The 14,966-nt window shown below is 43.5% G+C and overlaps 1 protein-coding gene across 1 annotated transcript in view; it reads left to right on the top strand.

Moving 5' to 3' along the window:
• The window catches only part of RBFOX1 (RNA binding fox-1 homolog 1), a 188,616-nt gene that overhangs the window by 93,905 nt on the left and 79,745 nt on the right, over window positions 1-14,966 (top strand). Inside the window, exon 8 of the mRNA XM_023755309.1 lies at window positions 14,359-14,439. Within this exon, the coding sequence (XP_023611077.1) occupies window positions 14,359-14,439 (81 nt within the window). The remainder of the gene's footprint in view (window positions 1-14,358; window positions 14,440-14,966) is intronic.

Below are 14,966 nucleotides of genomic sequence, written 5' to 3'. Positions count from 1 at the left end.
ATTTTACTAAAACAACTTACCCCCTACAAATGCTTTAATTAATCCAATATCCTGGGTCAATGGTTTTGAACTGGGAGTGACCCCCACCTCTCCACCCCACCAAAGGAGCTGGAGAATATCTGGAGACATTTTCCATTGTCATTCCTGGGAGCATGGGTGTTCACTACTGACATCTAGTGGGTGGAGGCCAGGGATGCTGCAAAACGTCCTACAGTGCACAGGGCAGCCCCCACCACACAGAATGATCTGGCCCCAAATGTTGACAGTGCTAAGGTTGAGAAATCTTGTCCTGATAGAGGGACATTGCTAAAGATGGCACCTATTCACTGAATATCTTAATAACTCTTGGGCTCTACCACTTGCTACTGCTAAAGATGTATGACAGCTGTAGTTCTCAAAAGCAATCAAAGAATTTAAAGACATTTGCCCAAATGTTTCTTACTTTTGATTTTTGACTCCAGAAGAGAAAAGCATAATGTTTGATTATGTACTTCAGAGCTGTGTTGGGGGTCCCCAAGACCACACTCTGTGATGGGCTAGAAGGACTCACAGGACTCAGAAAGGTGGTTATACTCACCTTTGTATTTTAGTAGGAGGATAAAGATCAGCAAAGGGAAAGAGTACATGGGGCGAAGACCAGAAGGCCAGTCAGGAGCTCTCCCTGTGGAGTCTCAGGGAGGGACTTGATTTCCCAGCAATGATGTGTGACAACCCCTGCAAAGTGTTGTCAGTCAAGGAAGCTCAACCTGAGATTCAGTGCCCAGGGTTTTTATTGGGAGTCAGTGACAGAGACATGAAGCATCCATATGACTGACTCAACTACTCAAATCTTAGCCCCCAGAGCAAAACAAAGCATTCACTATCCTTAAGGCAAATTGCTACCTTACGTATTTTATCAGACTGGGACTGTGTGGCCTAAGGGCTCAGGCATCCAAACACAGTCCTATCAGGTGATATATTGCAGGAGTTGACTAAGGGTCAGTACCCAAAGCAGGGCTTTGGAGGGAATATACAGGGTTCGAGCAACCCTGCAGAGTTAACCCTTTCGTGCACTACAGAAAAAGAAATTGAAGATGAAAAGATGACAATACATAGCAATGGTGATAATGATAATAGTGGTTGGTGTAATGATGATGATCTAAGACAAGATGTACCACCATGTTGGTTGATTATAGAAGGAAAGATCAAGCTGAATATACTTAATAGAAAAATAGAATGTGTGGCTTTTCGCTCAGAGCCGGGTCAGCACATTTCTTCAGTAGAGGGCCAGCTAGTAAATATTTTGGGTTTTTCGTGCCATTTGGTCTCTGTCATGACTCAACTCTGCCAGTGTGTACAAGGCAGCCACAGTCAATACCTAACGAATGGGCGTGCCTGTGCTCTGAGGGGGCTTTATTTAAGGACACCAACATTTACATTTCATATCACTTTCATGGGTCACGAACTAGTCATCTGTTTGGGTGCTGTTTTTTACCCCAACTATGTAACAATGTGGAAGCCACGACCCCACTCTGCTGACCCTGGCTTGGGAAGTCCAGGTTTAATAAACACCAAGCCACTAGTTTTCGCCTGGGGGAATGTTGTTGTTGTCTTTAGGGTTGCACTGGTTTAGCAGTTACACAGTGCAGAAACCCCTGAAGATCGCTGGTTGTCACTCCGTTGTGTGATATTCATAGGGCCAAAGAGACATGTCTTGTGTAAAGTAACACATGCCACTAGCTTTTATCAGTTCATCCTTTAGCACCCATTACAGCATCGAGGGCCTGAGAAGTGCCAGGTACTGTGATGGGCACTGGGTGGGGGTGGGGGGCAGTCCCCCCCAGAATTTGGCAGGGGAGTCAAGGATGCAGACAAGGAAAGCAGCTCAGTGTGTCATAAATGATGATACCTGCCGGAGCACTGAAAGAGAACAACCCCTTGCATTAGCCGTCAGAGGGGTGGTACAAATAGGGTTTTGAAGTATAAGTAAGAGTTAGCAGGGTAAGATCATTGTAGAGCAAGCATGTCAAACTCAAAGGCTAAGATTTAAGTTTATGTGGGCCGAAAAAAAACAAAAGCTCCAATTTTCATAGAAACTTAGGTTTATTTCGATAGAGACATGCTGAATACAAAGGGCTGAAATAAATGAGTAATTGTTAACATTAATAATAGAACATTTTAATAAAAATTAATATTTTTTCTTGAACATTAACTTACCAGACACTGAATAACTGCAACAATTAATAAGCGCAAGCAAATAAACCTATTTTTCTTGTTCTCTGAAAGCGAAATCTTTCCTGTTGCGCACACCTAGCAAGTCAGTACAAGAATAATGATGTGGCAATCAGCTGTTAAAATATTTGCTGTTAAAATTAGTGGAGAGAAATGGTGCGCCTGTGCGTAAGGTGTGTAAGGGAAATGAATGTAACGTGATTATAGTAATCAGTCATTAGCAAACATTGTAATTTGTTATTAATAATTATGTATAACAGGATATTGTAAAAATTAAGTTATGAAATATTTGTATTAAAACGTTTCTTACCTATGGTTATATTGGCTGGACCGCAAAAATATTCATTGTGGGCTGCGAGTCTGACATGCTTGTTGTTGAGGTAAGTAAAGAGGGGTTGGTAGAGCCTACAGGAATTTCTCAACCTTTATCTACAGAATCCACTGAGAAATGTTAAACAAACAAACAAATAAAAACAAATACAGGTACTTACTTGACTTTCACCTGAGATATACATTTCTGAGGCAAAATCAGGTTTACCCCAAAGGCTAAGAAGGACTCATCTGCTCAGATCAGAGAGGACCTTCTAGAGCAGCGGTTCTCAACCTGTGGGTCGCGACCCCTTTGGGGGTCGAATGACCCTTTCACAGGGGTCGCCTAAGACCATCGGAAAACACATATATAATTACATATTGTTTTTGTGATTAATCACTATGTTTTAATCATGTTCAATTTGTAACAATGAAATTGGGGGTCACCACAACATGAGGAACTGTGTTAAAGGGTCGCGGCATTAAGAAGGTTGAGAACCACTGTTCTAGAGAAAAGCTGCAGAAGACCTGATGATGTCATACACAGGAATCTGGGTTCTAGAATTTATCCTTTGAGTCTCAGGCAACCATTGAAAGCTCTGATAAAAACATAAAAAAATAGACAAGCAAAACACTTGGTATGAGGTACCACCCAAATCTACCTTTGAAGCAAATAATAGTCTTATCCTGAGAACAGATTCCTAACATGTAGGTCAGGCCCTGAGGGCTGGAAAAAGTAACTGCTCACCAGTTCCAGAGATTGGCATCTTCACAGACCCCAGGATGACCAGGCTGCTGCCCAACCCCAAGGCTATCATAATTATTTGTTTCCTGGTTCTATCTAAATCTTTCCCTAGGAAAGTGAATTCCCAGAGATTTTTTTTTAATGAGGTGATTTTTTTTCTTTATATTTTAACTGGTGTTGCCATTCTATTACTATTTTGTTTTAAAGGTTTGTGGGGTTTTTTTGTTGCTGTTGTTGCTTCCCACTTTCAGAGTTCTTTTCAAAATGTATAGCTCACTATTATTGGCCCACGATTGAATTGTTGTGTAAATAGACAAATTGGCCAAATATTGTTTAACACCCTGTATGGTAATTAGATGTAGATACTCATTCCCCAAGCATACAATAAAGCTCTCCTGTTAGCTTTTTAAAAACATAGTGTTGAAGAATCAACAAGCAAGTGGCAAAACCTCCTTAGGTTACATAGATGACAGTTAATGCATTTCCAGAACTACTATGCAACTGTTACAACCCATTACAGTCGAATATTGGTTTATGAAAAATTAATAAAGCCAGTGAAAAATGGAATCCAGCATCGGCATTTGCTATTTACACCCAAAGAATCAGCCAGTATTAATTTCGCCGTATGCTACATTCTAATGAGTTTTTCATTAAACTGTATACCATTATGCAAACTAAACAAGGATTATTCAAAGAATAATGCCAAAGGCTGTTATTTTTTTGAGAGATTAAGTTAGTTAATGGGTTATGCATTTAAATCTGATGCAAAGGTTAATTGATGTACGCTTATCATTGTGTGCAACCCAATATCATTTTAAAAACGTGAACACCCCAATATCATTGATATTTCCCCTGGAAAAAAATATGAGTCTGTGTATGTTTCTAGTGTTTGTTTCACACCATAGGGTATTATAAAGATGGAAACTCTCTCTATTCTCTGTCATTTTTGAAAATAATTTTCACTAGTTGAAATTTTCTATTTGCTTTCAGCCCATAGGGTGTGTGTGTGTGTGTGTGTGTGTGTGTGTGATATTTAAAGGAATGTATCTAATTACTCTTAGAGAGACTCAAAGTTGAAGTATAGTTTCTACTTTCACCAGAGGAGTGGAGTCAGTGACATAAACCTAATCTGGGGCAGGAAGGGAGGTCAAAATGAATCTCTGCCCCCATTCCACAAATACATCCAGTTCCTCCAAAAATAAAGTCCTATCATAGTTCATAAAATACAAGATGGGGCACATGGGGAGGCTCTCCAGAAGGTTTTTGGACTCTTTGATCATCTTAGAGACTCTTGTCCCTAAAATAATGAGAGAGAAACATTGAGGAGGGACATCTAGGGTTTTGCAGAAATCTGTAAACTCCATTGAACTCTACTGATTGCAGCTAAAGCACACTGCTATGTTTTCCTCCTGAGCAGAGAGGCAACCTAAAATGTCTTTAGGAGCAGGCTGTGAGATCAGTAAGTGACACACACAGTCAGGGGGGACATGTCTCAATTACAGGAAGGCGTGGCTTCTCCCCATCACCCTGAGTGGCCCTACCAGGCAGGAACATTGACCCAAACCCATGTGGCCCCATATTCTGATTCCTAGAAAAATAGCCAGATTCTGACTTGTAACAGTAAACCTTTCACATTTAAAGAGGTGTAATTATTTTCCAATCTTAAAAGTTTTCCAATAATTCTGTTATCTTTAGCATTATGTTAGTGGTCAAAGAAAACAGTACACTAGTCATCAATTTGCTACTTTTTCTTTAAAGGAACAAGGAAACAAATAAGTATCCCAAAGTGCCTTATTTTGAAATTTCAAATAATAATAATTTCTATTATTATTATTATTATTATTATTATTATTACTGAGGTCACTTACTGTTGGTCTACTACTTGCCAAACCCTTTCATATGACAGTTCTAATCCTTTAACAGTATTCGATAAAGTAGATATTTGTGTCCCTATTCACAGATGTGAAAATGAGGTTCAGGAATGTTAGATGCCTTGCCCAAGATCAAAGAAATAGTGACTGAGGCTAGAAAAAAACAAAAACAAAAAAACTAAGGTTAAAAGTTTCTAAAGCCCATGCTTTTCCTGTTGTTGTTGTTTTCAGACATTAAGAGTTCACTATTTCTCCTCTTTGTGTTCCCTGTCTCCGTGTCTTACTTCTATCTTGCAAGTAGGATTTTCTCATCTGTAGGAGATACATCCTTGCCAGAGGCTTCCTTGGTTGGATTTAAAACCCTATCACAGATTCGTAAAGACGATCAGGAGGTTCTGCCTAACATTTTTAGCCCGGAAGAGTCAGGTGTTTTCAGCCAGAATGCCACTGCAGAATCCTTAGCCACGGTTTAGCTGAAATGGGATTAACGGAGATATCATTCCAACATTGATAAGGATGTTTGATCAACTCAGGACCAAGCATCACCACTCATAAGCTTTATGAGAGAGTCTGAACTTTAGAATCAGGCAAAGCTGGCTCAGATTTCAGCTTCATCTCATCTTTTCCTCTCTCTCAGCCTTAGTTTTCCTGTGCATATAATAAGAAATATATATCTTAACCATGTAGAGCATATGTGGTCAAGTACCGAAAACTCAGTGGCATCTTACAGGTCACTCTCATTAACACTGGCTGTACTCGAGGTTGATTATGTAGTTCCCATCAGTTTAGTATTTTTAGCAGCTGGGGCAGAATCGCAGGCCCCACCCTAGACCTACTAGGTAAGATTCAGCATTTTAAAAGGGTCCCCCGGGAGGTTCAGTGCACATTAATTAGAATTTGAGGAGCAAGACTCTAGGTCAACCCTTGTGAATCTATTGGCACCCATCACGCTGAAGGCCACATCCCTTAAAAAATAAAAGTTAGCTTCATTGTTTTTGTTGTGGCTGAGTGCTAGCCTTCCATAAATACTGTGTAGACCAAGTGTCCTCATGGTTCATTGTCTTGAATAACAATACATGAAAAATACATTTTGGGCAAGTATTGAAAAGAAACATGTCTTAACTTTTTTTTGGTTGTTTGTTATTAACAAAAATGAAATAAAATTAAAATTTTGGCAAGTATTGATAAAATGATACCCTCCAAAGCAGCGGTTCTCAACCTGTGGGTCGCGACCCCTTTCACAGGGGTCACCTAAGACCATCCTACAGATAAGATATTTACATTACGATTCATAACAGTAGCAACATTACAGTTATGAAGTAGCAACGAAAATAATTTTATGGTTGGGTCACAACATGAGGGACTGTATTTAAAGGGCCAGAAGGTTGAGAACCACTGGAAAGTATTTCATGGTGGCTTCCTGGGAGGGGCTAATGCTGTCTTGAGAGACAGTTACTATTAGTACTTTTCCAAGCAGGAAAGTGGCACTGGAACAGGGCTCAGAGAGCCTTCTCTGTGAAGATAAATATTTTAGCCGTTGTGGGCTGAACGAAGGTCTCTGTTAGAAGTTGTCTCGCAGCATCAAAGCAGCCATAAAAAAAATCACAAACATGTAGATGAATGAGGGTGGCTCTGTTCCACTAAAACTTTGTCAATAAGTACCGAAATTTGAATTTCATTTGATTTTTTTCACTTGTCATCAAATCTTATTTTCCTATTGATTTTTCTCTCAGTCATATAAAAATGTAAAGACCAGCCCAGCTGGGGTGGCTCAGTGGCTGATCATTGACCTATAAACCAGGATGCCATAGTTTGATGCCAGGTCAGGGCACATGCCCGGGTTGCAAGGCTCAATCCCCAGTGTGGGGTGTGCAGGAGGCAGCCAATCAATTATTCTCTCTCATCATTCTTGTTTCTATCTCCCCTTCTTTCCTTTTTGAAATCAATACAAATATATTAAACATAAAATAAATAACAATGTAAAGACCTTTCTCAGCTCATAGGCCATACAAAAATAGTTAGTAGGCCAGATTTGGCCCCAAAGCAGCAGCCTGCCTCCACGTGATTTAGAAGATGGGTCATAAATTAATGGGTCCAGGATTCTGGTTGCTTTCATTTGCACTCAGGACTGCAAGATTTCTATATTCATGACCTTGGGCGAGATCCTCCAACTCCCTATGCCTCAGTAGCCTGTCCATTAATTGGGTGTAATAATAGCACCTGTCTTATAGGTTGTTAAGCGGAGGAGATAATCCAAGCTAAACGTTGAATAGGTTTGCCTGGCACTTACCAGGTATTCAGGAGGTAATTATTGTAATTGCTACTGATAATGTTAATTATCATATTGAGTCAATTGAATATTTTTTGTGAAAGCCTCTATTAGCCTAAATCTTGGAGGCAGGAGAATAAGAGAACAGTTCGCATGAAACGTTACATTTTTAAACAATAAATAATCAGGAAGAAAGTTGCACAAAGGTTCTTTGTCGCATTCTTTTGTGTAACCTGAAATTATGCCAAAAGAAAAAGTGAAAAGAAAAGAAATATTTAATAATATATATTTTTAATAGTATGAAAACCAAAACTTACAAAATAAATGGGAATGAAAGATTATTTCCACTATACACAGATTCATCTCAGGACACCTTTAAAGATGAAATCCCCCCAGTACAATTAAAAACATGATTTATAAGAATTAAATACACATACATTTTTCTGCAACATCCGTGCCTAAATGGAAATACCCCTGTAGTTAGAACTCCACCCTAACCCTTCGGAGCAGCTCATCTTTCAGGCGTGTAAAACATCATTAGGTATCAGCTGTGAAAATATTCTTACACGATTAGCTCAATGCTAGTCTATGTTTAAAAGTGCACACGTGCAAAGGCATGTTCAATCCATCCTGGGGTTGGATACGTCTGTCAGCTGCAAGCAGTTACTCCCACCGGCAGGGACCGCATGCCAGCCTCCCAGGCCTCCACACCTGACAGAAGTTTGATGCTTCCTGGGGGAGGAAGCTTTGTAACAGCCCCAGCATTCACTCGCCGTTTGGGGCTTTCCGAGTGGCTCTACAGGAACACTGGGCCCCTGCAGGGCTCTGTTTTCAAGGGGCCCCTGGATGAGCACAAGGTAGATGTTTGTGGATGTACAGACAGCACGTGACACACACACAACCCTACGCAGTGGGTGCGCCAGAAGGCCCATTGGCCCTTAGCTACTTTATAAAGTTTTGTTGGTGTTATTCTCTCTCTCTCTCTCTCATATTCTCTCTCTCTCTCTCTCTCTCTCTCTCTCTCTCTCTCTCTCTCTCTCTCATTGTTTTATTTATTTTTTTTACATTTTAATAGAGTTAAGTGTATCCTTCTCCAAATTTCCTAGCCCATCTTAGCCTTGGAGCTAATGAGCTACTGAAGTGACTTGGACGCTCCTGCAGTCACTGAAGTGTCCAATTGCCAGGCTGTTGGGATGTACCTTTGACTTCTCTTTTTAACCCAGAGATTGTAGGAAGGGTCTAGCCATTCACCTGGGGCTGACCTAGAACTCTGCCTGTCAGATGCTGATATGGAAAGGGCAGACTTTGCAAAACTGCCTTTCTTTTCTTCCTTCCCCTGTTCCAGTCTAATTTGATTTCTTGACAGTGTAAATGGCTGCCTATCAGAAATTCCTTAGTTTCTCTCCTCAGTGGCTTCCTGCCTCTTACCTTAGGTCCCAGGGCCTGTGGGACAGGAGAACGAGTAAGACACGATTCCCGACTTCTGGGTGTTTGTAGCGTTCCTGGGAAAGACATTCATTAAAGAGGTGATTACAACACAATCTGGGAAAGCAGAGGAAGGAAGCAGAACCTGGCCAGGTAGAGGCACATAGACCCAGGTTCTAGGAGCCGAAGCCAGAGCCCGGTTTAGAGGGAATGACCAGGAGGTCATGAGACTCTCCCAATTGCATGGAGAATATTGAAAATTGACCCTGTGGTTTTAAGTGCAAATTACTGAAATGTCCTCCTGCATATATTTTTGCTGCAAGTATGTTATTTTTACTTTGAAATGTGGGTACCCAAAGAAACTTCAGATCTTATTTTAGAAGTGATTTTTGACCAGAGGTGCGCAGAGGAGGACTTGTGGACATCTTGCCGGAATTTGAGATGCTGATGATCATGGCACTGGGAGTGACCGAGGTGACAGGCCTTGCAAAAGGCTCTGGTTATTCCGAGATTGTGGTCTGTCACACACAGTCCCTTCCCTGCTCGTTGCAGATAGCCATCAACTTTCTAGCAAACGGGTGACCAGGCATCATGTGAAGCTGGATGGCTCAATCTAAAAAGAGCTAGAAAAGAGGAAAGAAATGAATCCCAGAGATACAGTTTGTAACTATGTGTGAACTTCAGGCATGCAAATCCCCAGCTATCAGAAAGGGACAGAAGAAGGCACACACAAGGAAGGTTGGTTGGACAGAGCACTATTTTTAGCAAAATAAAATAAAATAAAAATGGAAAAGGTCCTTAAAAAGATATGTTAACTTAAAATTAAGAAAGGCTTTTCAAAGTGAGAGGGAGCAAGGGTTTATTTGACATCGATAGGAACCATTAATTCATGCAGAAGCCCAAATAGTGTACTGATTAGGAGATGGAGGCGATGGGCATTTATGAGAAAGGGAAGGGGACTGATTACATCAATGGAAGGAAGGCATTTTTATTGGTGCAGATGAGCTAACATAGTGATGCTGATTCTGAACAATGCTTTTAGTTTGCAGCCCAGTAGTCCTCAGTGCAGTAGTCATAACGTCTGTTTTCTAGTTATCTTTGCAAACCGTTGGGCCCATGGGACAGGAGAATGAGGGGCTGCCACAGGACACCATTAAGAGACGCCATATGAAATGGCCACTTTAACATGTGCCAGAGCTGCCATGCACCAGGAACGGCCTTTCACATCTTATATTCAAACTTTTGGAATATTATACTCAGGACAAAATAACCTTAGGACTGGGCCTAGACAACCTGTCCCATTAGATGGACTGGGCCGAACTGGTGTTTGGGGAGGGAGAGATGAGTCAGGAATGTTAATAGAACTTTGTGTAACCTGGAAATAATGTATAAAATCCAGAGAGACACCAGGATCAGGGGAGAAGCGGGATTGGGGACGGCCCCTCAGTGTCCTCCTGCGATCCCTCTGTTTTGGCTTGGCACCTGAGGGACGGGGGAATAGAGGTGAGGAGACCACCTTTGGAGTTGTGTCTGGGTTTGTACATCAGGAAAGATTACTGTCTCTTAATGGCGTCCTGTGGCAGCCCCTCTCTATTTGGTGAAGCCCCATTCACTCTGGAAGTTTTAACTACACTTGTGTTGAACTTGGATAAGATACCAAAAGGTTATAGAACGCCCCCCTCATCACGCGAGGGCAGGTCTCCAAGGGCACATTATTGTTTACACGTATAATAATTCAATTGCATTGGCTGGTCCCTCTGAGGGTCGGGATTTTTGCTAGGGGCTTGGGATAAAGAGAGGAGCATGATTTGCCTCTGGCCCAGGGGGATTCTGTGTAGCTAAGAAGACCAATATCTAAATAAAAAGTTGTCATACGGCATGACAAAGGATCTACTAGGGAAATATTTTTTTAAGAGTGATAGGAACGTAGAAGAGGGAACAATTAAATAAATCCTAGGGACTCAGAAGAGAGGAGGTGACTTTTAAACTACACAGAAGGGAAAAGGGAAGGCATCTTTCTTCAAATGGAATCATATGAAATTGCCAACATGCAACCCTATTGACCATAAAAGCAAAAGGTCAATTTTTGATGGTTTATCTTAACAATAAGAGCAGGACCGGCATGCAGATTGCATCCCTTTCACCGACTCTGATTGAATGGTGGTAACTGCCCCAAAGCTGTGTTGAGAATGATTCTGAGGATTCCAGGGCAACAGGAAAGAATAATATTGGAATTGTTCAGTGGTCTGTCCCGACTAAGGAATGGGTCTAAATTAAACATACTTGCCATACTTAAATGATAAGAAGTTTTAGAAACAAAATCACAGAAGTCTTAGGGTGTCCTCCTGGGTGTAGGCAGGCCCCGGTAGTCAGAGGTGGATGGGCTATACTGGGGATGATGGGGGTGTGGGTGGAAGACTCACTTCTGGAGACCTCTTAGACGGCTGTATCACAACTTGCTTTGGACGACCTTGTAAACACCCCCGATACTACTGCTTGTACCCCACTATCTATTCAACTTGCTTAAACATGCACCACCCGCACCCCCCACCCCAGAGAAATGCACGGAGGTTACAGTGTATTCCTCCGCTGCTTTGCTTTTGCTTAATTCAAAGCTTTCTTTTAAGAAAAGGTCACAGAGTACTGAGAGAACACACAATCAGTACTTTGCAAATTAAATTGGAGGATGTTTTTAGGTAACATCACAACCAAGTCCTGTGACAGTGGACATTTCGTTTTACAAAGGTCAAAATCATTGCATAAAGGATTTTTTTAACTACTTAGAGGGCATCCAAAGAAGCTATGTCAGAGCAGTTTCTCAGGACCCACAGCATAAGAAAGCGAGGAAAGCGTCATTACGTCCTGCCAGGATTCAGCCTTCTAGAGGGAATCTGTGTCGTGTCTCATTGACACCCCTACATTGCACTGGGGTTATTGAAAATCAGTCCATGATTTTAACTGTGAAATACTAAAATGCCCTTCTGCATATATATTTGCTACAATTACATTATTTTCCTTTTGAAACCTATATACCCCAAGACATTTCAGATCTCATTTTGATAGTGGTTCTTTCTAAAAATATATATATATATTTTATTGATTTCAGAGAGGAAAGGAGAGGGAGAGAGAGAGAGAGAGAGAGAGAGAGAGAGAGAGAGAGAGAGAGAAACATCAGGGATGAGAGAGAATCATCTAACAGCTGCCTCCTGTCCACCCCCTTACTGGGGATTGAGCCTGCAACCAGGGCATGTGCCCTGACTGGGCATTGAACCATGACTTCCTGGTTCATACGTTGATGTTCAACCACTGAGCCAAACTGGCGGGCTTAATGGAGGTTCTTACCCAGGGGTGCCCGGGAAAGTCTCGTGGAAGAACTTTCTCCTGCCCCACCTTCCCTAGCCCCACTCTAGAAGGTTCTGATTTAGTAGCTCTCTCTCGATCCCATGGAAACATTAGCTTCTTTCCAAGAGTTCTAGCAATGAGCCAAAGGAGTCTCACTGGAAAAGCATGGTGGGGGGTAGGGCCTGTCTTTTCTGCTGGGTGTCCTACCTCCTGTTGGCTGATTTTAGACCCCGAATCCCATGGTCTGATGTTCAGTCCATTTGCGGTTCATCCCCATCACAGACCAGCCTCCTGACAGAACTGGAAATACCCACTGCGGAGAAAGTAGGTCATGTGAAGGCTCATAAGTTACAATAAACTGTTCTCACCTACAGTAGGAAGAAGAAAGCACTGTCAGTTTAGCAAAGGTTGATTATGACTCAGGCCCATCCAGACTCTTAATACACTTGCTACCAAGGGAAGGTCAGTGAATTCCACTCTACATCTGGGCTTTTAGGGAGGAGTGGGCGGGGGGCTCTCCTCCAGCTATAAGCCAGGACCCCAAGGCAAGCAGGAGAGGGACTAGGGGACATTCCTTCAGATGGACCTTCCTCCCAGGGGCTACTTCTCCTCGTCACACATTGGATGGACTGGGCCGACCTGGTGTTGGGGGAGGGAGAGATGAGTCAGGAATGTTAATAGAACTTTGTGTAACCTGGAAATAATGTACAAAATCCAAAGAGACACCAGGATCAGGGGAGAAGTGGAATTGGGGACAGCCCCTCAGTCTCTTCCTGCGATCCCTCTGTTTTGGCTTGGCACCTGAGGGACGGGGGAATAGAGGTGAGGAGACCACCTTTGGAGTTGTGTCTGGGCTTGTACATCAGGAAAGATTACTGTCTCTTAATGGCGTCCTGTGGCAGCCCCTCTCTATTTGGTGAAGCCCCACTCACTCTGGAAGTTTAAACTACACTTGTGTTGAACTTGGGTAAGATACCAAAAGGTTATAGAACGTCCCCCTCATCACCCGAGGGCAGGTCTCCAAGGGTCCAGGTGAGTTCCAGGTTCCCTGAGACTCAGGCTTCCTTTCATAGGGGATTGCTTTCCTAGGATGGTGGGAGAATATAGAGAGCAGTGGAGGTGCTGACCTTGACCGGACAGGGAAGTGTATTCCCATCGTCAGGAATGGGCGGCCAGCTCCTCAAACGTCTCCCTCCCACTTTGCAAAGCCTCGGAGTTTGAGCAGCAGTAGGAGAGCAGACTTGATACCCCGAAGAGCCCTGGCCCTCGTCCTTGGAGGGAGTGGTTGAACAAAACATGGCCTAGATTGAGAGATATCTCAGGAGTCCACCATTCTTCACGCTATAAGCTTCCCCTTTGCAAGGATGAGCGGGGCCCTTTGCTGTAAATCGGGGGGCAAGTCCTCGCTGCAGTGCCGCTGTGGGCAGTCTTCAGGGGCAGTGACACAGCCTCTCCCATGGGGGACTGGGAGCTTTAGGGGAGACGCAGGAGACGCAGAAGTCCTAGATGGTCTCACCCCGAGTCCACAGGGGGGTCAGGGTGGGTCACAGGAACGGCGAAAGTTGCATTTGTTTCTTCCCTGTCTGACTTGTGCTCTTCCTCAGAAGAACTGATTTGGACTTAAGGGTGGGTGGTGGGGGAGGAACACTTTTCTATAAACATAGCAACACACGTGCTTGCCATTTGCTGAGTAATGATTCTGAGCCAGCCCCTGTGCTGGGCATGTCTCCGTCATACGACTCACCACCCCTCCTGCAGGTAGGTATATTCACCCATTTTCCAGATGGGACTCCCAAGGCACAGAGAGGTACAGTCACTCACCATGATCACACAGCCAAGTAGTGTCTGAGTCAGGCTTGTTATCTCGTTCTCCCTGAAATGTCCACACTCCCCTTTGAGCATGGCATGCTGCTTCCGTTATGGACCTGAAGCTGGGGTCCTGGGCCAGCCAGGCTCCCCTACGCCCACCCCGTGGGGAAAGGAATGACATGTGCTTGGTGGGCTGGGGGCGGGCCCCCCCGGCTCCCTCTGGCTAAGGCAGGGGCTGCTGTGGGGGTCCCGTCACGCGCTCTGGGGTGTGGCTATGTTTTCATTTGCCTGCCTTTCTCGTTTGCGTTGCCGTGATCTCTCAGGTGTAGTGTGCCTGTTCCCAAACCAGATACCATCTATCTCTCTCTCTTTCGTAGGCACGGTGCTGTTGTGCCAGGCAAACCAGGAGGGATCTTCCATGTACAGTGCCCCCAGTTCACTTGTATATACTTCCGCAAGTAAGCCCATGTTGTGGCTCCTTTTTTTGTTTTGTGACATAACTCTGAGTCCAGTCACCTTCCCTGCCATGTAAGTCCCCTTCCCCTCCCTCCGCCCCGCCCTCCCGCGTGGCCCCCTCCAGGTGAATTTGGTTTCCATGAGCATGTCTCTGTTTCCCGTTGCCTTAGCATCCAGTCCCTCTGCTCATTACGTCTGAATCCTCACGTCTCGGATGTCCCAGCCATTCTTTGTGCAGACCTGTCAGGACTGGGTCCAATGGATGGGACATGGGGTATTGGGGTCGGGGAGGGGAAGGGAAGGAGGGAAGAAGCTATAGCTCATTGTCTGCCTTCTACCACAGCTTTGTAAATTCATAGGAGAAATATTGAATTAAAGCATTCAGGCCATTCAACTGGCAGCCTAGCCTAGCAGAGGTGCTGGGTCAGTCCTCTTGAACTGAATTTCCTCACTGTGGGAAATATGAGTAGCCTGGGCTAGTGACTTGTTTGCAAGGCTGTTCTATCCTTGGCTATGTGATTCCATTGAG

Source organism: Myotis lucifugus, unplaced genomic scaffold (genome assembly GCF_000147115.1).
Source record: "Myotis lucifugus unplaced genomic scaffold, Myoluc2.0 scaffold_72, whole genome shotgun sequence".
Lineage (NCBI taxonomy): Eukaryota > Metazoa > Chordata > Mammalia > Chiroptera > Vespertilionidae > Myotis > Myotis lucifugus.
Note: the sequence above shows the minus strand (reverse complement) of the source record. Positions and strands in the feature narration are given on the sequence as shown.